Source organism: Orycteropus afer, unplaced genomic scaffold (assembly GCF_000298275.1).
Source record: "Orycteropus afer afer isolate SDZICR_OR568_19922 unplaced genomic scaffold, OryAfe1.0 scaffold00027, whole genome shotgun sequence".
Classification (NCBI taxonomy): Eukaryota; Metazoa; Chordata; class Mammalia; order Tubulidentata; family Orycteropodidae; genus Orycteropus; species Orycteropus afer.
The window spans coordinates 5,250,769-5,274,529 of NW_006921614.1; the positions used below are offsets into that span (position 1 = coordinate 5,250,769).

The 23,761-nt window shown below is 41.6% G+C and overlaps 1 protein-coding gene across 1 annotated transcript in view; it reads right to left on the reverse strand.

Moving 5' to 3' along the window:
• Positions 1 to 21,726, reverse strand: part of LY86 (lymphocyte antigen 86) — a 158,066-nt gene extending 136,340 nt beyond the window's left edge. The window contains exon 1 of the mRNA XM_007935343.1: positions 21,597 to 21,726. Within this exon, the coding sequence (XP_007933534.1) occupies positions 21,597 to 21,726 (130 nt within the window). The remainder of the gene's footprint in view (positions 1 to 21,596) is intronic.
• Positions 21,727 to 23,761: the final 2,035 nt, after the last annotated feature.

Sequence of the window (23,761 nt, forward strand, 5' to 3'; positions counted from 1 at the left end):
AGACAACACCCAGTTCATGATGGGAAGCTCAGGCCTCATGGTGACTTGGTGGCCCATGGTTAGGCATTCAGTCTCTACTAAAACCCAATAACAAGCTAAAAGCTGTTTCTCCAAAGGAGAATAGTTATCTGCAAAGGATGGTAGGGCTTCACTCCAAGATCCCTAGGGTCTGCATTGTGATTCACCAATAGAGACATGCCAAAGACTCCAAATAGTATCTCTACCTACTACAGACACTTCAAGCACCATTGGATCAGCCAGATCATATGGCCCAAGTGGCAGAGCAGCTTGCATGGCAGCCTGAACCTGTTGCAAAGCCTTCTGTTATTCTAGGTGCCGCTCAAAACTAGCTTTCCAAGTTACTTGATAAATAGGCTGAAGCAACACACCCAAATGAGGGATATGTTGCCTCCAAAATCCAAAAGAGGCCCACCAGACATTGTGCCTCCTTTTTAGTTGTGGGGGAATCCAGATACAATAACTTATCTTTCACTTTATTAGTAAGGATCTCTGGTGGCTTAGTCCCTAAGGCATTTGACTGCTTACCAGAAGGCTAGAGGTTCAAACCCATCAGCCACTCCTCAGAAGGAAGGTTGGGCAATCTACTTCTGTAGTGATACTGCTTCGGGAACCCAAGGAGGGGTCACTATGAGTTGGATCCGACTCAACAGCAGTGCATTTCACTTTAGTAGGAATACCCCACACCATTTAGCCCCTAGAAATTTCACTGAGGTGGAAAGTGCCTGAATTTTTGTTGGGTTAATTTCCCACCCTCTAGCACACAGATGTCTCACCAATAAGTCTAGTGACATTGATACTTCTTCCTTTGTAGGTCGAATCAGCATAATGTAATCAATATAATGGACCAGTGTGATGTCTTGTGGAAGGGAAAGGCAATCAAGATCCTTATGGACTAAATTATGACATAGTGCTGGGGAGTTGATATACCCCTGAGGAAGCACTGTGAAAGCATATTATTGGCCTTGCTAGCCAAAGGCAAACAGCTTCTGATGGTCCTTTGAAATTTGTATTGAGAAAAAAGAACATTGGCCAGACCAATAGCTGCATGCCAAGTACCAGGAGATTTCCTAATTTGCTCAAGCAATGTAACCACATCAGGAACAGCAGCTACAATTGGAGTCACCACCTGATTAAGTTTACGATTATCTACTGTCATTATCCAAGATCCATCTATTTTTTCCACAGGCCAAATAGGTGAATTAAATGGTGATGTGGTGGGAATCACCACCCCTGCATCCTTCAAGCCTTGATGGTGGCAGTAATCTCTGCAACCTCTCCAAGGATGTGGAATTCCTTTTGGTTTACTATTTTTTGTAGTTAGAGGCAGTTCTAATGGCTTCTACTTGGCTTTTCCTGTTATAATAGCCCTATGTCACATGTCAGGGACCCAATGTGGGAATTCTGCCAATTGCTTAGTATGTCTATTCCAATTATGCATTCTGGAACTGGGGAAATCACTACAGGATGGGTTTGGGGACCCACTGGACCCACTGTGAGATGCACCTGAGCTAAGATTCCATCAGTAACTTGACCTCCATATGCCTCTACTCTGATTGGTGGGCCACGATGACACTTTGGGTCTCCTGGAATTAGAGTCAGTTCAGAGCCAGTTCCAGTAATCCCTGAAAAGTCTGATTATTTATTTTTCCCCAATGAACAGTCACTCTTGTAAAAGGCCTCCGATCCCTTTGCAGAAGGCTGGGAGAAAGATTGACATTATAAATCTTTGGCAATGTAGCGGGGTCCTTCCTCAAGAGGATCCAGCCTCCCTTTCATTCGAGAGGTTGTGGGTCTGTAAACTGACTCAAGTCTAGGAATTGATTGAGAGGCCGTGACTCTGTATTCTGGTGATTAAATTTAGGCTGCTGTTCACATGACCTAGAATTCTTCAGTCTATACAGATAAAGTAAATATTTAGTAGGTTTGCCATGTATTTCACTCCTAGGAATATCATGCCTAAGTAAGCCAATGCCATAATTCCACACAAGTCAGAGTATTCTGATTACTGTTTTGACTCTGCTGCTCATTATGGTAACCACACTCACCTTGTCCTTGTCAATTAACTGCTGCCACTTGGTCCCTACCACCACGGCATCAAATCAGCCCCAATGTAGTTAAATATATTAGTTCAATTAGGGCAGTTCCCACTGTCAAATCTGGCTTACATAAAATAGCAATCACAGCAGTCTTCAAGGATGCTGTGGCTTCCTTTACAAATTTGTTCCTCACTATACTGGTCTTTTTGTTGTTGAGATGTTGGAGTTCCCCATATATTTTAGAGATAAGTTCCTTGTCAGATATGTCATTGTCAAATATTTTTTCCCAATCTGTAGGTTCTCTTTTTATTCTTTTGGAGAAGTCGTTTGAAACACATAAAACTTTAATTTTTAGAAGGTCCCATTCATCTAGTTTATCTTCTGCTGTCTGTGCATTTTGTGTTATGCTTGACAGTCTGTTTATGCCATAAAATAGCACCCCTAAATTTTCCCCTAGTTTTTCCATAAGGAATTTTATAGTTTTAGAGTTCACATTTAAGTCTTTGATCCATCTGGAGTTAGTTTTTGTGTTTGGTGTGAGGTACAGATCTTGTTTCATTTATTTGCAAATGGATTTCCAGTAGTTCCAGCACCATTTCTTAAAGAGACTGCCTCTTGCCCATTTAATGGATTTCAGCCCTTTGTAAAAACCAGCTGACCGTAGGTCAAAGGATCTATTTCTGGGTTCCCCATTCTATTCCACGGGTCTATGTATCTGCCATTTTACCAATACCAGGCAGTTTTAGCTATTGTGGCTGTATAGCAGGTTTTGAGATCCAGTAGTGTGAGACCTCCTACTTTGTTCTTCTTCCTTTGCTTATCTGAGATCTCTTCCCTTTCCATATAAAATTAGTGATTGGTTTTTTCATCTCCTTAAAGAATGTTGATGGGATATGGATTGGGATTGCATTAAATGTATAGATTGCTTTGCATAGTATTGACATTTTCTCAATGCTTAATCTTCCTATCCATGAGCATGGTATGTTCTTCCATTTACGTAGATCTTTTATTGTTTCTCAAAGTAGTCTTTGTAGTTTTCTTTATACAGGTCTTTTTTTGTCCTTGGTAAGATTTATTCCCAAATATTTTATTATTTATTTATTTATTTGGTAGCTATTGTAAATGGCATTGATTTCCTTATTTCCTTTTCAGTGATTTCTTTGCTGATGTAGAGGAATCCAACTGGTTTTTTGTTTGTTGAAACATCATATTTATAGATATCTTGATTTTCTCAGTATTTTAAATGAGCCGCTATAGATCTTTGGAATATACAATAGTTCTTGCTTTAAAAAGCCTTGGAAGAGAGGGGAGGTGGGTAAATAGTCTTAAAGAGAAGGATGCATGCAAATAAGATTCTTTGCACTTTGGGGATGTGAGTGTGAGGGGGAGGGTTTTGTCTTGGCTTGTATGATATTTTTTTATCTGAATTTGGATGAGCTCACCTAATGGCATTTATGCTTGAGAGAGGAGGCAGAGCTTGCCTGATAGGGTTCCACCACCACCCAGCTCTGAGATGGTGACTGAGGACACATGGCTTTTCTGGCTCAGAGTTTCCTCATCTGATTAAGGTAGGATTTACACTGAAGCCTTGAGTTTCTATCTAGCCTGAATATTTCCCAGTTCTGTGAAGAGCCCTGGGTCTAACCCTAAGCCTGTGGGCAGGGCTAACCCAATGCTGACCCTTCCCTAGGTGCCAGCAAAACACCTGTCAGGTCGAGATAGAGGCAGTCATGTGAAAATACCAGCCCACCTGGCTGCTTCTGGGACCAATTAACATCCATTAACACAATTTTGGGAAAATATCCTTTCATAAGGAGGCACAGGCAGATTGTCAAAAAGCTACACCAAATGCCTGGCCTCACAAAGCATAAAGATGATGCTCGAGAGTTGCTTTTGGCACCTCACCCATGTAGATGCCTTCCCTCTCTTTCATCTGCTGGGTATACAGCCACTGCAAGCCATGGTGGGAAAGACTGAGTGATTACACTGACCACAAGGTTGTGAGTAATCCTGTGTGGCCTTCCATTCTCACTTCTAAAAGAAGGAACATGGTGTGAAAGCAGAGAAGGCCATTCAGCATTTCCTCTCCTCTGTTGATTGGAACAAAAGACATTAATGTTGTCAGGCAGTTGCTGTCTTGAGCTCTTTATGACCTCATCTCTTCTGATTCTGTTTTGAGGAATTACTTAAAGAGGCATTTCTGGGTGATGCAGTCTTAACAAAAACAAGAAGGAGATTGAGCCATGCTCCAGGCACTAGATGAGCATGAAGCCTCATTCTCAGTTGTCTGGAGATTCAGTGTTTCCATCCATATGGACAGACCAGAAGGAATGATGAGATTTTTATCTTTCCAAGTAAGTCGGGGTAGGTCCAAGGAATGAAACAGCCAGATAGCCCTGGAAAAACTATGAGAGGGACTGACCAGCTCTAGACAGACAACTAGGTAGAAAGCCAGACAGCAGTTAAATCAGTACCAGCAATTACACAGAATAAACAAATAGAATGATGGCTCGATGCCATGTTCTAAGATGATGAATTAGCTAAATGCTGTGAAGATGGGCCTGAACTGTATAGACAAAAGCATCATCTTCTGGGAGGTGAACCCTCTCAGTGACCCTTCTAATTATATTCTGACATTACCAAGGCAGGCATTAAGTTTCCAACAATGTTTACACAGCAGATCAATATACAGTAATGGGGGGATGATGAGCTACATGAAAATGACCAAGCAAAACTTGAAAAGAACACATTTGAGGAAAAAGCACCAGGCTACAGGGCAACTTGTGAAGGAAGGGGCTTAAAAAATCTTAAGGATATAACAAGTGAAATTTAAAGAGAGCTTAACCTGCTGACTGACCACCAAGCCCAGAATCAATTGGTTGGTAACTCAAAATCTTCATTCTTGTCTGGTATGAGATGATAATCTTTATCTTGATCTAGAAGAGACTATTTAAACCTATGAAAATACAGAAATATCCCCAGGAAAGTGTAAGAATAATAAATATAAATATAATGTTTTTGTTGTTTACTGTTGAGTTGATTATGGCTCATGGCAACCCTGTGTACAACAGAACAAAATGTTACCCTGTCCTATACCATCTTCCTGGTCATTGGTATATTTGAGTTCAGAGTTGCAGCTATTGTGCAGTGCCCTTTAACCTAGGGGTCTTATCTTTCATCACCATATCAGGTAATACTCTAATGTGATCTATAAGATTTTCTTTGGCTGAGTTTTGGAAGTAGATTGTAGGGTCTTTCTTTCTAGTCTGTCTTAGTCTGTCAACTCTGCTGAAACTTATCTACCATGGGTGACCCTGCTGCTATTTGAAATATTGGTGGTGTAGCTTCCAGCACCACAGCAGCACACAAGCTATCACAATAGGACAAAATGAGAGAAGGGTGGTATATAAGTATAATAATAATACAACTATAATCACAGAAAGGTGTAAGAATAAAGATGAGTATTAGTAATAGAATGATAAATAGATTCTAACTCATCATATCAATATTTTCACACTAGTTTAAGAAAAATGGTAATAATAAATGATAATTTGTTTGCTTTGCCTGTTTTTAATGGGTCCTTGGGTGGCACAGTTTGCACATGTCTATTAACCTAAAAGTTGGAGTTTCAAACCCACTAGAGGTCTCACGAAAGAAAGGCCTGGCAGTCTCCTTCTATAAAGATTACTTTCAAGGAAACGTTATCAATCAGTTCTATTCTGTTACACATGGAGTCACCATGAGTCAGAACTGACTTGACGGCAATGGCTTTTGGTTTGCCTACTTGCAAAAGTTTTAAAGCTTTAGGAAAATCTGCTGTATCAGATTAAATGCTTCAAACAATCCTATTAATAAATTTGTGATCAATGTATGCATGTCTTAAAAAATTTAATTTGTTAAATTTACAAAGTTTTGATTTATTGATTGTATGAGGAATATTTTTTAACACAGTGTAAGAAGACTAAGTTGAGTACTCAAACATCCAGAGACATCCTTTGCATATGAATTCTCACAGCAATGGGAAAGGGTCCCTTGGGTTACCAGGCAAAGGGAACTCTGATCATTTTATTCTGGTTACTCACTGGTGCTGGCAGCGGTGCCCATCTGGCCAGAGGGGTGGTGTCAGGCTTCAAATAAGGAAGCCCATTGAGAACACTTGGGCCGAGGAAGCAGCTATGTGAATCTTAGACTATAAATTGTGCTGGAAACAGTGAGCTGGGATTTCTGTGCTGGGGAGCCTTTTCTTTTTCTTTCCAGCCACTGGCTTGGTTACCACTCACTTGTATTCTGAAGGCAGAGAGCCACTAGAGGGACAACTGGCTTGGAATGTCAAGAAGCGGCATACAATGAGGCCTTCTTCAATCCCACACAAGAAGACTGGCAGATACTCCACAAACACTGCTCCAAGAACCCAAAACCGAACCATTGAGTGGATTGCAACTCATAGCAACCCTGTGGGACAAAGTAGAATTGCCACAAAGGATTGCCAAGGCTGTAAATCTTTACAGAAGCAAGCTGCCTCATCTTTTTTCTGCAGAACAGCTATGGGATTTGAAATGCTGACTTTTTGGTTAGCAGTAGAGAGCTTGACCACTGTGTCACCAAAGGCTTGTCTTTCTGTAGACCCAAATGTCTTCTGCTGCTCACCTTGTTTCTCTAGAACCTCAGAACAAAGCTGTTGGATCCTGTGATATCACCTTACAAAACATCCCAGAAAAGGAACAGAGGCCAGACAAGATAGGCCACCATTCCAGGCAGAATTCCCTTCCTTTCAATGGGAACCCCTGACCTATTGCTCCAGTTTTGGAGCACAGCTCCTGCCTCCGGTATGCAGTCTGATGTCTTCTGAGGCTTTTATCAATACTGATGAGGGTTCTGCCATCTGTGCGTTCCTTTGAGGCTGGAGCGGGGCCTTGCTGGGCACTGCCAAGGGCTTCTCCAGCTGTGAAAGCTCTTCCACCTTGCCTTTCTTTGGCCTCTGGAGGAAATAGCTATTTTGTTCTGTTTGACACGTGCCCTACTGCAAGCCTTTGAGCCTGAACAGCCTTGCCCGGGGTGCAGTTTACTCTGCTAAGCACATCAGACTCACTGCTGCTTTGGGGCTGTGTTACCTGCTCTTGTAATTTCTACAAAAGTTGTCACTGAGCTGGGGTACAGCCCTCCCCCATCTAGACCTCTCCAAAGACTCTCCTCCCAGAACTTGAGCAAAGCTGTCCAACATGATTTGTCTGAGCTGGAAAGAGAAGTGAACAGTGTTTGGGAAGATGTGTCTTGGACAGAACAACAAATTCTTTACTTTGTTCCCTCTTTACGTCCTTATTCACTAGGTTATTTAGCATGTTGCTTAAAAAGTTCTTAGAAGAATTAGTATCATGGCAGAGGTCTAGCTGTAAAATGGTAACAATCAAATGGAAACTGGGGCCAGTGGCTTGGCAGCATGAATACGACTAAGTAGTTTGCTTCCCCCCACAGCCTCTGTTCACTTTCATTTCCCATTTTTATAATCAACATCTTAATGCCGACCTCCTACTATTTTCCAACTTGTCATCTTTAAGTTCAGTTTGGGCAAAAATTCCTGCCCTGCTCAAAAAATCAAACAAAAAAACAGCTGCCTTTGAGTTGATTGTGACTCATGGCGACACCACATACGCAGAGCAGAAACTACACTCTGTAGGGTTTTCATGGCTGTGACCTTTTGGCTTTAAATCACCTTTTGGATTTCTTCTGTCAGTGGACTTGTGCCTACTATCTTTCAATTAGCAGCTGAATGCTGTTTGTGCTACCCAGCTGCTCATGACAACTGTTTAACCCTGTATGTTCAAAGTTAACTCCTTGGAATTACATCTTTTTCTTTTAGGCTATTAAGCTTCTTTTCATTAATTGTCAGTATTTAATTGATATTCCTGTTAATCTGGGAAAATAAATTAAGAGAGAAATTGCTTTCTGTGAAAATATCACTAAATAACGACATGGCCAGTGATGGTTTCATTTTTTTTTTTTTTTTTTTGGTGTTGTTTCTTTTGTGCTCCATTTACTACAGAATTACCAGTTTCTGAAGAAAGTAATTTTTTCTCCTTTTTCTTCCAGGCAGATCTTTATAACTTCGCTGTGGGCATTTTATCAATGGCACTTGTTCAGTCTGCCATGTGGCTAGGTCATTTGCAGTTTAGTCTGATTTTGAAGATGTTGCCTGAATTATTTTGCATTCTTAAAGTCTGATTAATTGTCTTGTTTGATTACCTTGATAGATTATTCAGTTGCACGAGGCCCAATTTAGACTTTGTAATTAAAGGGCCTTTTGGAGGTCAGATTAAGTATCTCAGAAATCTGCTCAGGCAGATATGGGCAAAGCTGCTTGCCTCCATGGGAGAGGAGGGTAGACATGTAATTGGAAGTTTCACAATGAAAGCCTGGTGGCTGGATACTACATAATGGCCATCGAAACTCAGAAACTCCTGAGTGGTTGGCCAATGTGCATTGGGGACCCCTCATGACACCCAACATTCTGCCAGAGATGGGGCTCCTCCAAACACTGCCCTCCAACTACTACTCCACAGAGGACACTTCTGATGAGTGTAGAGGAGGGAGAGTTTTTCTATGAAATACAGATGTTAACTCACTGGGACTGAATCATAGGTTTTTCTTACTGATAAGAGAATGACTCTTCATTGCTTTGTTTAATTTGAGAGATGCCAACTCCAGACATCCTGTAGCAAAGGCAAACTGTTATGGCTGTTGCAAGTGCCAGGTGGGTATTTGGGAATGGGTGCTTAGTGAGGGGACTAGGAGGGGTAGCAAAGAGAAACTGTTCAAGGAAGAAGATAAAAGAATCCCTTAATGAGAAGATAAATCAGTCTCTCCCCACCTGTTCTGGTTACCTAGTACTGCTCTGACAAGAATATACCACAAATGGGGTGGTTTGAACAAATAGGAGTTTATTCTTAAAATTTAGAGGATAGAAGTCCAAGTTCAAAGTGCCAGGCTCTAGGAGCTGGGTGAAAGCCCCTAGACCTTGGGCTTCAGTTCTGCCTCCTGCTCCCAGCCCACGGGAACTAGAGGCTTTTCTTTACTCAGGCAGCTAATTGCTGTTTAGGCTAACAAGCCCAAGGTTGACAAATAAAATGGCACAGTCCCGATGTTACCAAACCACATGGCAGGCCATTAATTCAAGTCCATGGTAAGTCCCAAGGTCGGCAGAGCATGGCAGGCTGCTGAGCAATGACTCGGCTACATGCAGGGTTCAAGGTGCCACAAGCTAGAGACCATTCTCAAAGCTGCTTCTTATATATGGGAAGCAGACCACATACCCAAAGCAGATACTCAGCTGTTTGTGGTAGATCCCACCATGGAGTAGATGCAGTCTCATCATGGGGAATAACTACCACCAGCTGCCCAGCCTCTCAACAAGGCCCAGCCAAGTTGATACACAAACGTAACCACCACCCCACCCCACACTTTTCTGCTTTTACTACTGCACAGAATGCTTAGAGCTTTCACCTGAAGATGTGTTTTGAGCAGTGCCTTCCACTTGTCCCCGTTATATGTCTGGGATCAGATGTCATGGATTCATTCAGATTAGAAGTCACTAGAATCAAAGTCACTAGAATGGAGTCAGAATCCTTAGGTTACTTTGTATCATGGCTCAGGTATGTGATTCTGTTAAGATACTTAACATATATGTGCTTCAGGTTTTTGATCTGGAAAATGGGGATGAACACCCCATCTATTTCATAGGGTTATTTGTAAGGATTAGAATCTTTATAAATGGATGACTTTATTCATTATAAAATGTCATGCTCAAATAAGAGATGTTTGTGACAAAGATGATTTTCTCAAAGGGATCCTAGAAATTATTTGCAGTTATGGTGTTTTTGATGTCAAGTTCACTTGTCACTCTTGCAGCCCATGTAGTTTCCTCTATGGCTGGAATCATCTGGAAAATCCAGAGTTTGAGGTTGTGATCTGGTGAAGAGCCTGAAAGATTCCTTTGCACCCTTGACTAGTGGTCAGCAAACTTTTCTATAAAGGGCCAGATAGTAAATAGCTTAGGCTTTTTGGCCCATGGTCTCCAGTTGCATCCACTTGACTCTGCCCTAGTAGCATAGCAGCAGCCACAGACAGATATAAACACAAAGCATGGCTGTATTCCAGTAACACTTTATGGGCACTAAAATTTGAATTGCATATAATTTTTTCACATGTCACAAAATATTATTCTTCTTTTGATCTTTTCACCCATTAAAAAATGTGAAAAGCATTCTTAGCTCATGGGCTGAACATAAACAGCCAGAAGGTAAGATTTAGCTTTCAAGTTTGACAACCACAACCTTAAACTCTTCCTAGGAGCCACTTGTATGGCCAGGCTGACTGTATGTGCCAGGGAAACTGAAAAGGGGACATGAATTCATGTAGACATGTGCCACACATCTCTTAATTTTTATGATCCACCTCTCTACCTGGTTCATTTCAAAGCACGTGGGTCTGCCCTTAAATGACAATATTGGAATCTATACTCAAGGTTAAAAAATATAACCCAGAACCCTGCTATCCAACTTTTACCCAAAACTCCGTAACGACAACAGCAATACTTACAGAGGATTGTGCGTAGGACTTACAGTCCATCCATTCCTATAGACAGTCAAATTTTCCCCTTAAATAAGCTACCTCTGTTGCATTTATGGAATGTTCTCTGTGGTCCTATGCAGAACTGATCTTGATTTGCATTTTGGTGATGAGCCCACAGTGAGAGGCACTGTGAGAAACAGTAATGTGTGAGCCACCAAGGAAGCCATCCATTCTGCCACACAGTGTCCTCTTTATCAGGAAAGGGGGAATTCCTTGCATAGTTCATCCCAGGATCAGGAAAATGTGTACATCTCCTGAAAAACTAATGTGGTTTTATTTTATGATGTCATTTCCTTGTTTAATTTGGTCTCAAGAAAGCTTATAGTCAAATATACCACTGCCAACAGTAAAATAAATACCTTACAAAATCATGAGCTACAAAGATTTATTGAGTGCATAGTATGTGTTAAGCACTTTTCATGCACTCCTTTCACTTAATCCTTACACAGACCTGTGAGGTAGGTAAGAGTATATCCCTACTGTAATAGGCTGAATAATAGCCCCAAAGACATGCACATTTTAACCCACAGATCCTGTGTATGTTACCTTACATGGCAAAAGGGACTTTGCAGATATGATTATGTTAAGTTTCATTAAGTGGGGAGATTACCCTGGATTATTTGCTTGGGTTTTGTATGCAATCACAAGTGTCCTTGTAAGATGGAGGAAGAGGGAGACTTGACACAGTAGAAAGGCCATGTGATGGATGGAGAGGAATACAGACTCAGAGACAGAAGATGTTGTACCACTGGCTTTGAGGATGGAGGAAGGGGCCCTGAGCCAAGGGATACCAGGGATGCAGCTCTAGAAGCTGGGAAAGGCAAAGAAGTGGATTCTGCCCTAGAGTTTCCAAAGGAGAATGAATCTGGCCATACTTTGACACAGTGAAACTAATTTGCACTTCTGACCTCCAGAAAGCTAAGAGAATAAATGTGTGACATAGTGAGTCACTATGTGATCATCAATTACAGAAGGCATAGGAAACTCAATGCATCCATGTTATAGACAAGGGCATGAGGCTTGGAGAGTATTACATGAGGATTTGCACTAAGTTTTCAGACTCTGGATTCTCAGCTTTTCTTTCCTGTGTGTGATCTTTATTATTCCCCTCCCCTTACTCCTCTCACTCTGCTTCTCCCAGTACTTATTTCATCTTCTTAGCATGTGCATTTCCACAGGATACCACAGATCATTGTGCAATAGCAGTGACATATAAATAAATACATGGTGGGCATTTGTTGTGTCTCGGGGTGGGGTCTCTGTGCTTTTTCTTGCTCTGGGAATTGCTTTGTGATTTAACAAAGGAAAGGCCCATGATTGCTTTCATTCCCTTCTTGCTTTTGTAGATAAGATTGCTCTTTTATTTACTGCAGCAGAAATAGTTGGGCAAGGCAATGTTTTAGCATTTCTAAAAAAAATGTGGCTCACTTCCTGGTTAGTGTCTGTTGTTGTTGTTATGTGCCTTCGAGTTGGCCCTGACTCATAGCGACCCCTCCTTGGGTTTCTGAGGCAGTATCACTACAGAAGTAGGATTGCCCAACCTTCCTTCCAAGGAGTGGCTGGTGGGTTTGAACCGCCAGCCTTCTGGTTAGCACTCAAGTGCCTTAGGCACTATGCTAGAGCCCAGTAACTGCTTATGAGGATCTTTCTTCCTCCCTAGAGATTTTTTTTTATTATTTAGAATAGTGGCTAACTTAAGATCTTCTTTCTTCTCTCCTCATTCTAAAATTACAAAAAGCCAGAAAACAATGGATCTTTTATTTTGCCAGGTGACCCTCTCACTGTCCTATGGGAATTGGGATTCTAGTAGCCTGAGATGTGCCCTAAGAATTTTTAAACACATGGGGCTGCTTCCTGTGAATCTCACAGCATTAATAGGTACATCCAGTCTGGGCTCTGCACCTTTCGGCAGCCATTCAGCCTACCGTTGGGCCCACCTCTTTGTAGCTCAATGGCTATCAAAAAATGGGCTACTAATGATCCCTGGGTACCATAGATTCTCACTGACTGTCAAAATGATACTAGGCAGGTTCACCTCTTTTCTTTCCTGGAATATTACTCCTCCTGCCTCCAGCCTCAAACAAATTCCAATTAAATATCCCCAGTTCTACCCAAGACATCTTTCTGGAGACTGGTCCTCAGTAACCCTTTGGGTCAGGAATTAAATTCACTCCTGTGACTCAACTTTCAGCCAAAAAATAGACAGGCCTATGAGATGAAGAATTACACCAGGGAGATATGCATTCCTTAGAACAATCAATCAAAAGAGATCAAAAGGGAGGCATTTGCTCAGGGATAAAGCTCAGAAGGCAAGAATGCATAGGAAAGAGGAAACCACAGGGAGGAAGTGGGAAGAGAGCTGTTATATTGTGGGGATTGCAATCAATGTCATGAACAAAATGTGTGTGAACTGTTGCATGGAAAATGAATTTGCTCTGTAACCTTACACTGAAATCACAATAAAAAGTTAAAAAAAAAAAAAAAAAAAGCTACCTTTTCACTGCCAAAAGGAAGCAGTCCCACTTTCTCTGGGCCTCCAAGGCCCTGCTTGGTTCTGGCACCTCTTTGACCCATCTCCTGTGTTCCTTCCCTTCCACACTTCCTGTGGTTCCCACACAATATGCAGAGCCACCTCTTATGCCTTCTCCCTGTTGTCCCCTCTTCTCAACTCTATTCCACCTAGCCTGCCAACAACACTCTAGATTGCAAGGAGATTAGGAGCATGGACTCAGGAGCCAGACAAGCCTGGGATAAATTCATCTTAATTCTACAAATATTCCATACCTTCTTTGTGCCACTGGGGATGTAATCATGCTACAACTAGCTATATGATCTTATAAAAATTACTTAATGTCTCTAACTTTCAGTTTACATATTTGAAAAATAAAGAAAATATGTATAAACTACTTAGCATAGTGCATATAGAAACCTTTCTTAAATATGAAATGTTATCATTTTTTTTTTTCTGTCATCAATCAAGCCTAGACTCAAGCTTGAAGACCTCCAACATATTAGATACCACCTTACTCTCTCCCCACCACCATGCCACATTACACTCACCTCTGGATGGGTGTAACAATCTCACTACTCTGGATGGGTGCCTGGAGCAAGGCTGGGCCTCTGCATTATTGACTCCATAGAGTGGCTCCTACTTGAGAGGTAGGGCTATCTCAGGACAGGTAGGTGACATAGCCTTGTTCTCCCTTGATTCTTATTCCCTCTGCTTGCCTCTCCTGGTGCTGACTTTAAAGGCTTTGCCAGGCTGGACTGTTGGCTGAAGGGTAAATCTGAGAGACAGACAGCCATGGCAATCTTCCTGTGAAGGTGGCCTATCCATTCATTGTCTGTTTGACTTCTCCTCGTGCATCTGGAATGAATGGGCTGTCATAGTCCAGGGCTCCTTCCCCACGGAAGATCCAGGGTGACAGGGTCAGTACCTCCAGCATCTAGCCATTCATTTTCACTTACTTAATTTCTATCTTTTTCTTTTTTAGACTTCAATGATCCTTCTTTTTAAAAGAGTCAGGGAAAGCCAGACAAGTGGCTTCTTCTTGTTTCCTTATTCGTTGTTGTTGGCCTTTCTGTAGCGAGCCTTTTAGGCTGCAGTTGTAGAAATCAGCTATTTGCCCAAGTGGGACATCTTCAGTTACTCCTCAGCTTAGAGAGGGGCCAAACTGGATCCTCAAGCCACACTCTCTTCTAATTCCCACTTCACTCCATCCAAATAGCATCATGCTCCCTGTCTGCTGACAAAATGACAGATTTCTCAGTGTTGTGCCACTCCACTAGCCAGGCCACAAGGTGTGGGTCCTTCTCATGCTCGTGAGGCTCTGTTAGCTTCTCCCCACTCAGGTAGCCCACAGGGTTACTGCAGTTAATTGCATTTTGTTCTTTGTTCACCTACTGCATTCCTGTTTTCCCCATTGAGGTAATGACCATGGCATATTAATTTCTGTTTCTTTGTTGTTGTTAGTTGCTATTGAGTCAGCTCTGACTCATAGTGACCCTATGTATGACAGAATGAAATAATGTCTGCTCCTGTGCCATCCCCACAATCTTTGTGTGTTTGAGCTCATTGTTGCAGCCACAGTGACAATCTATTTCATTGAAGGTCTTCCCCATTTTCATTGACCCTCTACTTTACCAAGCATGATATACTTCTCCAGGGACTGGTGCCTTCTGACAACATGATCAAAGTACCTGAGATAAAGTCTGTCCATTCTTGCTTCTAAGGAGCATTTGGACTGTACTTCCAAGACAGATTTGTCATTTTTCTGGTAGTCCATGATATTTTCAATATTCTTCATGAACACTACAATTCAAATGTATCAATTCTTCTTCAGTCTTCCTTATTTATTGTCCAGCTTTCATATGCATATGAGGCTATTAAAATACCATGACTTGGGTCAAGTTCACCTTAGTCTTTAAAGTGACATCTCTGCTCTTTAAAGACACTTTAAAGAAGTCTTTTGCGACAGATTTGCCCAATGCAATATGATGTCTGATTTCTTGACTACTGTTTCTGTGGGCGTTGATTATGGATTCAAGTAAAATGAAATCCCTGACAACTTCAATTCTTTCTCCATTTGTCATGATGTTGTTTATTGTTCCAGTCGTGAGGATTTTTTTTTCTTTTTTTTTTTTTTTATGTTGAGGTGTAATCCACACTGAAGGCTGTAGCGTTTGATCTTCATCAGTAAGTGCTTCAAGTCATCTTCACTTTCAGTAATCTTCACTGTCACTTCACTTTCTTTGCACATTTCATTATAATGCTTTGTCTTCTCAAGACACCCTTTTAAATCTTCTATTCAGCTCTTTTATGTCATCATTTCTTGCCTTCACTTTAGCTACTCTCCATTTAAGAGCAAGTTTCAGAGTCTCTTCTGACATCTATTTTGTTTCTCTAGGAGTGTTGGGCAATCCTACTTCCGTAGTGATACTGCCCCGGAAACCCAAGGAGGGGTCGCTATGAGTCGGGGCCAACTCGACGGCACATAACAACAACAACAACAACAACAACAACAGTGCTAGAGAAAAAACCAGCACTGATTTAAAAACCCATTGCTGTTGGGTCAATTCCAATTCATAGCCACCCTGTTTCCAAGGCTGTAATCTTCCAGAAAGCAGACAGCCACATCTTCCGCAGAACTTCTAGTGTGTTTGAACCCCTGTGGTAGTGTAGTGAGTTACCTAATATGGCTCTTTTCACCATAGTCTTTTTAACTCCCAGCAATTGTCTGGGTGAGACCATGCAAATGGGGTGGGGATTGGCCCTCTTGCTAATAACATAAGTAAGGTGCATGGGACCCTTGTGGGATAAGACTACTCAAATAAGGTGTATAGAACCCAACCAGGGATTGGTCTATTTTGCCATCCCTAGAAGGTTGGGCAATCCTACTTCCGTAGTGATACTGCCTCGGAAACCCAAGGAGGGGTCGCTATGAGTCGGGGCTGACTCGACGGCACATAACAACAACAACAAGTCTTAAAATGAGCCATCCCAGAGGTTCACAGGGAAGATCTCACTATCACCAAGAAGGAGAGATGTAAGCAGAGCATGTCTATTGAATCAGGGATCCTTGTGCTTGGACCCTAGACCCAAGAGATAGAGAGAGTTATAACATTGGAGATGGTAAGAAGCAGAAGCAGAGAAATGGCAACAGCAGAGGCAGCAGAACGAGGAAACCAGCAGGAGATGACCTGGTGAACTTCCCAGTGCACAGAGTGGGAAAGCTGAGTGCTTTAGGGCAAAAGGCTTGCTGGCAGAGTAGGATGCCTCTGGGCATTTATTGATGTAGCTAAAGAGCTTTGTGACACTTGCTGGAGCAGGGCATAGACCAAGAAGCTGCAGGGACCAAAAGCCTGAGGGCCAGAGAGAAGTGTGCCTACGTGTATGGCTAGGAAGAAACTGTCTTGACTGAAGAACTGTATCCTGAGTTGTTTCTGATCCTGAATTGTAATCTGTTACTTCCCTAATACTACCACTCATCTGTCTGTCATCCTGCAGTGGCTTGCATGTTGCTGTGTTACTGCCACTGTATTTCAAATACCTGCAGGGTCACCCATGGTAAACAGGTTTCAGCTGTGCTTCCAGATTAAGACAGACAAGAAAGAAGGACATAGCAGTCTACTTCTGAAAAAATTCATCACTGAAAACCTTATGACTATCAGAGAAACACTGTCTGATATAATGCCAGAAGATGAGCCTTTCAGGTTAGAAGACATCAAAAATACAACTGGGGAAGAGATGCTCCTCAAAGTAGTCAACCTAAATGATGTAGATGGAGTAAAGCTTTGGGACCTTCATTTGCTGATGTGATGTTACTTATAACGAGAAGAACTAGCGCAGATATCCATTAAGAATTGGGATGTTGAATGTTTGAAGTATGAATCTAGGATAATTGAAAGTTGTAAAAAATGAAATGCAATGCATTGTGATTGATATTCTAAGTGTTAGTGAACTAAATGGACTACTATTGGCCATTTTCAATTGGACAGTCATATGGTCTATTGTGCTGGGAATGACAAATTGAAGAGGAATGGTACTGCATTCATGGTCAAAAAGAACATTTCAAGATCTATCCTGAAGGACAATGCTGTCAGTGGTAAGGTAATATCTACATACCTACAAGGAAGATCAGCATATATGATTGTTATTCACATTTATGCACCAACCACTAATGTCAAAGACAAAGAAATTGAGTATTTTTACCAACTTCTGCAGTCTGAAATTGATCAAATATGCAATCAAGATGTATTGCTACATACTGGTGATTGCAATATGAAAGTTTGAAACAAAGAATAAGCATCAATCATTGGAAAATATGACCTTGATGATAGAAATGACACTGGAGATTGCATGGTAGAATTTTACAAGACCAATTACTTATTTGTTGCAAGTACACTTTTTTTTCAGCAACATAAACAATGACTATAACAAGGACCTCAACAGATGGAATACACAGAAATCAGATCAACTATAGCTGTGGAAAGAGATGATAGAGAAGCTCAATAATATGTCAGTACAAGGGAAGGGGCCATCTGCAGAACAGAACATCAATTGCTCATATGCAATTTCAAGTTGAAGCTGAAGAAAATTAAAACAAGTCCATGAGGGCTAAAATGTGACCTTGAATATATCACACCTGAATATAGAGACCATCTCAAGAATAGATTTAGTGTAATGCACATTAATGATCAAAGACCAGATGAGTTGTGGGATGACATCAAAGACATCATACATGAAGAAGTCAAAAGGTTGGGAGGAGAGGGAAAGGAAAATTGCTAGCTAGTTAAAAGACGTGCATTTATTTGGATGAAGGGAAAGGCAATATAACAAAAGTGTGTGACAAACACAATATCATTAAAGAAAAGGAAGACATGGAGAAGTGCACATGAGGGACAGACAACAAAAGTATATACTATCACACACACAATACTACATTATCAGTAATAAGAAACTGATTTATGGGTAGATACATTGATAGATAATCAAGATGATCAGGTATGGGTAGGTGAATGGGAATATATTCATGACCATATTTGTTGTTGTTATTATTAGGTGCGTCACGTCGTCTCTGACTCATAAGACCCCTATGCACAGCAGAACGAAACACTGCCTTGTGTTTGATCTTTGCTATACCTGAGCCCATCATTGCAGCCACTGTGTCTATCCATTTTATTGACCCTCCACTTTACCAAGCATGATATCCTTCTCCAGGGAATGGTTCCTTTTGGCAATATGACCAAGGTAGGTGAGACGAAGTCTGGCCATTCTCTCTTCCAAGAAGAATGGTTTGGCAGATGACATTTCTACATACTTACTTGCATGTGTTATAAAAATGTCCATATATACAATAGAGCTCCTAGAGATCAAAAAACTACATAGTGCCTGGCTACCTCTGTCAACCAATTGTAAAGGGATCAAAATAGGAGATCCTGGAGAAAGTGAGAGAAAAATGTGGAACAAAACTCAAAATCATAAAAGAGAACTGGCTGATAGAGACTGATAAAACCCCCAAGATTCTGGCCCCTAGTCACCTTTTGGACCTGAAATTAAACTCATTCCTGTGGCTTCCAGCCAAACAATAGACAGGCCTACAAGGTGAACAATTGCACCAGTAGGTATACTCTTTAGAACAATCAACCAAGGGAGATCAGAAGGGCAGCATTTGCAACAGGAGATAACTCAGAGGGCAGGGATACATAGGAAAGGACACAGGGGAAAGGTAACCACAGGGAGGAATTGAGAACAAAGCTGTTACATTATGGGGATTGCAATCAATGTCATGAAAACAAAAGTGGATAAACTGTCGAATGGAAAAAGAATTTGCTCTGTAAACTTTCACCTAAATCACAAAATTATATATACATATATATAGCATGTATATTATATATATATGTATATAATATCTGTATCTATCTATCTATCTATCTATCTATCTATCTATCTATCTATCTATCTATCTATTAGAGCTAACAGGTGGCACGGTTAAGGTAACTTCTTAGCTATAGCCAAGCATCTTGAGGGAGTGAGTTTCTGGCCCTATGGGTTCTGGGCCATGGTTTCAAGCTCATTTGGCACAACACAGTACAAAAAACATTGTTCTACATTCTACTCTGGTAAGTAGTGACTGGTTTCTTAAAAGCTTGCAATTGGCCATCGAAGGTATAACTATTAGTCTCTCTTTGTCCAGAGCAAAAATGAGTCAAGAAAATTAAAGATGTCTGGAGCTCTGGTGGCATAGTGCCTAAGGCATTTGACTGCTAACCAGAAGGCTGATGGTTCAAACCCACCAGCCACTCCTTGGAAGGAAGGTTGGGCAATCTACTTCCTTAGAGATACTGCCTCGGAAACCCAAGGAGGGGTCACTATTAGTAGGATCTGACTTGATGGCAGTAGGTTTTTTTTTTTTTGAAACAATTAGTCCAAGGGACTAATGGACCATGGACATCTCAGCCTACACAACTCTGAGACCAGAAGAACTAAATGATGCCTGGCTATGAATGCTAACCACTTGGAAAGGGATGAACATTGGAAATCCTGGGTAGAGTGGGAGAAAAATGTGGAACAAAGTTCTAACGCATAAAAATTTTACCAGGATTACCAGTCAGATAGAGACTGATAAAACCCCCAAATAATCCAAGAAGCTGGACTATACAAAGAAGAGTGCAGTATCAGGACTGGAGATAGACTCATTAACAATCTGCAATATGCAGATGACACAACTTTTCTTGCTGAAAGTGAAGATGACTCAAAGCACTTACTGATGAAGATCAAGGACCACAGCTTTCAGTACAGATTACACCTCAACATAAAGAAAACAAAAATTTTCACAAGCCGTGGTATTTCCAAAAGCCTCATATGAATGCAAAATTTGGACAAAGAATAAAGAAGATTGAAGAAGAATTGATTCATTTGAATTATGGTGTTAGGGGAGAATATTGAATATACTATGGACTGTCAGAAAAACAAACAAATCTGTGTTGGGAAAAGTATAGACAGAATGCTCCTTAGAAGTGAGGATAGCAAGACTTTGTCTCTTGAAATTTGGTCATGTTATTAGGAGGACCAGTAAAAAAAGAGGAAGACCCTTAATTAAATGTATTGACACAGTTTCTGTCACAATGGGCTCAAATATAGAAATGATTATGAAGATGGTGCAGGACAAGGCAGTGTTTCATTCTATCGTAAATATGGTCAATATCAGTTGGAACTGACTCAATGGTACCTAACAATGACATCACTTCCATTATAAACCTCATAATCATCAATATTGTTTGTAAGTTCTGTGTGGCCACTGGAACAAATTATCGAACAAAGCAGAGGAATAGAAAGTGCTGTGGGTGGGACAGGTACTGTTAGAGTTGGTGAAAAAGTTGGATGGTGGAGACACGTCTGAATTCCATGTCATAAGAATCTGCCTTGGGTTGTTGGTTTTGATTTTCTTCCCCCTTGTGAAGTTAGAGGAAGTCAGATGCCACCCCCAGGCCATTTTTACAACTGTCAGTCTTTTGGTTAGCAGCTGAGCACTTAACCATTGTGTCACCAGGTCTCCTCCTCAGGATTGATAGCTGTATAATAAATGTTTGCTAAATTAATGAGTGATACTACAGCAGTTCAATGGTAGATTTGTCTCCACTCTTGTAGGAGACCTACGTTCAGTTCTCAGCTAATGTACTTCATGCCCACCACCCTCTGTCAATAGAAGCTTGTGTATTGCTGTGTTGCTGAACAGGTCTTAGCAGAACTTACAGACTAAGATGGAGTAGGAACAAAGGCCTGGTGATTGACTTCTGAAAATCAGCCAATGGATCACAACAGTTTGATCTGCAACCCATTATGGGGATGGCACAGCATTTTGCTCTGTTGTGCCTGGGGTTACCATGAATTGGGGCACACTTGACAGCAACTATCAGCAATAACTACTGCAGTTAAAGCTCTAGAACTATCGTAAGAAGAAGGGACAAGGATCTTCTCTTTTGGGATAAATGATCTTTACATACAAGTTGCAAATTAAATAAACTGGGAAGGTAGCCCAGGTGTACAGTTTCTATTTTTTGCCTTTTGGAATCATCTTCTTACTTTGAACTGGCGATCGTGACTTGGTAGTCTCATCAGTTATTTTAGCTCTTTCCTGGCTCTATGGTGTTAGTGAATTTCTATATTTAGACTCTTCTTCTTCTTCTTTTTTCTCTCATTATCTTTGTCTCTCTTGTCAGACTCTCCCACTCCTTATCCTTCCTTCTCTCAAAAACTCCCAGTGGCCCAAGCATGCAGCCCTGCTGTAGGTGAGAAAGTGTTCCCCTGCTGGCTCCTTCTGTCCTAACCCACACCTGCTAACCACTTCAGCAGGCCACATCTGGGGGCCTTAATTTCCCCATAAACACAAATGGATATTTTGAAGGTCTTACCGCAGCTCTGGTAGAGCACTTCCAAGTCTCCATTCTTGCAGGCTGTGTGTGTGGGCCAGGCATCACCACCACCACCACCATGAGGGTGAAGCAGAGCCCAGGCAAGGAGGGCAACCGTGAGACCTTGCATGATAACCCAGAGTAAAATAACAAGCCCAATAGAAAGGGGGCTGTTCTTCCTTCCCCGTTCTAACAGGATGGCATGTTTAGTTTCACTTCTCAAATTTTTTGCTTTCAGGAACTATAGTTAGAAGCAAAAGTCAGTTAGCTGCAGTGTTTGACTGCTGGACCCCAGAGGAGTCTTGGTGTTGCACCAGCAGGGTGAGGCAGATCTGGGTTAGGCCCTGGGGATGCTGATTTCCGGCCTTCACAGGGAGAGAGCAGCAAGTGAGACATGACCTTGTGCCTTTGCCCAAAGCAGCCCTCCTTAGCATCCTCCTGGTGGAGCAGTAAACTCAGGGGAGACAAACTTCAGATCAGCATGTGTTTTCCTTTTGCAGCCCCCATGTCTCTGCAGGCTCCAGCTGTGGGCCTGGGTCTGATTTGGTTGTGGCTGCCAGGCAGCATTTGGAATTTTGTTTAGGCTGAAAAAGACATTTAGGATCCAGAATCAGGCTTTGGTCCTATTGGCATTTTTCTTTTTTTCTGGCTCCAGGTCCACTTTGAGATTAGGATTACAGCTATAAATTGTCCAGCTGCAAGAACAGGACCTTGCTTTGGGTATAGTAGATGTGGTTTCTGAGGATGAGATGAAGGGAGTAACCCTCAGAAGTGACCTGTGTTTTATTTCTAGGTTTATCTTGGTGGAAAGGTTAAGAAAGGAGGACTTTCTTCCAAACTGGTGGTTTAAATGTTTAGATCTTGATGGGATTATCAATGTCACTTCCCATTTTCTCCTCAAAAGCAGGACTCTGGTGTCCTTCTTGGTGGACTTCTGCTGTCCTGTTTCATAACATTTCTTGGTCCAGATTCCCAACTCCATCCCATCCTCATATCAATTTACAAGAACTGGAATCAGAGCCAAGGCTGATAGATTTTTTTCATCCCCTGGGATGAATAGAATTTATCTGAGCATACTAGGTATTTCCACTGATGGTTACATAAGAACTAAAGACACCTTGAAGTATGGGGAGTGCAATAATGAATGAAGACAAACAAATGCAGTGATTTAATTGATGGATAATTTGTCTTTATTGCCTGTCCCAGATATCAGGGTGTGGTCATTTGGGGAAGGGACAGGAAGACCACAATGTCAGTACTGACTGTTGTTGGTGTCCATCTCTGTGGTTAAGTTGTGTGTCAAATTGGGGTTAAGTTTGTGTGTTAACTTGGCTAGGCCTGGTTGAGTGGATGGGCAGTTGGATGTAATTATTCCCCATGGTGATATTGATAATTAACTCCATGGTGGAATGTATTGGAGCAGCTGAATAACTCCTTTAGGGATGTGGTCTGCTTCCCGTATATAAGAAGCAGCTTTGGGAATGGTCTCTAGCTTATGGCACACTTGGACCCTGCATGTAGACGAGTCATTGCTCAGCAGCCTGCCATGCTCTGCCAACCTTGGGACTTACAATGGACTTGAATTAATGACCTACCATGTGGTTTGTAACATTGGGACTGTGCCATTTTATTTGTCGACCTTGGGCTTGTTAGCCTCAGCAGCCAGTAGCTGCCTGAATGAAGAGATGTCTCTAGCTTCAGTGGGCTGGGAGCAAGAGGCAGAGCTGAAGCCCAAGGTCGAGGGGTTTTCACCCAGCCTCTAGAGCCTGGCACTTTGAACTCAGACTTCTAGCCTCCTGAACTGTAAGAGAATAAACTCCTGTTTGTTAAGGCCATACCATTTGTGGTATATTTTTGTCAGAGCAGCACTAGTTAACCAAAACACCATCTACAAGTAAGGCTAGTGATGTTGGCTTTCAACAGTGGTTCTCAAAATGTAGTCTCCAGACTCACAGCATCAATATCACCAGCTTGTTAGAAATATGCATCTAGATGGCTGTTACTGAAAGCTTCTTAAGAAGAAAATATCTTGTTTAAAGAGAGACCTGAAGAATAAAAAGTGAGAGTCCGGGGGCAAGAGTCAGCCATAAATGAAGGTACTCTAGTCCAAATAAGAATATAAAGGGATCTGGGCTCTGCCCCACAGAGTGAAAGGAAGAGAAAGA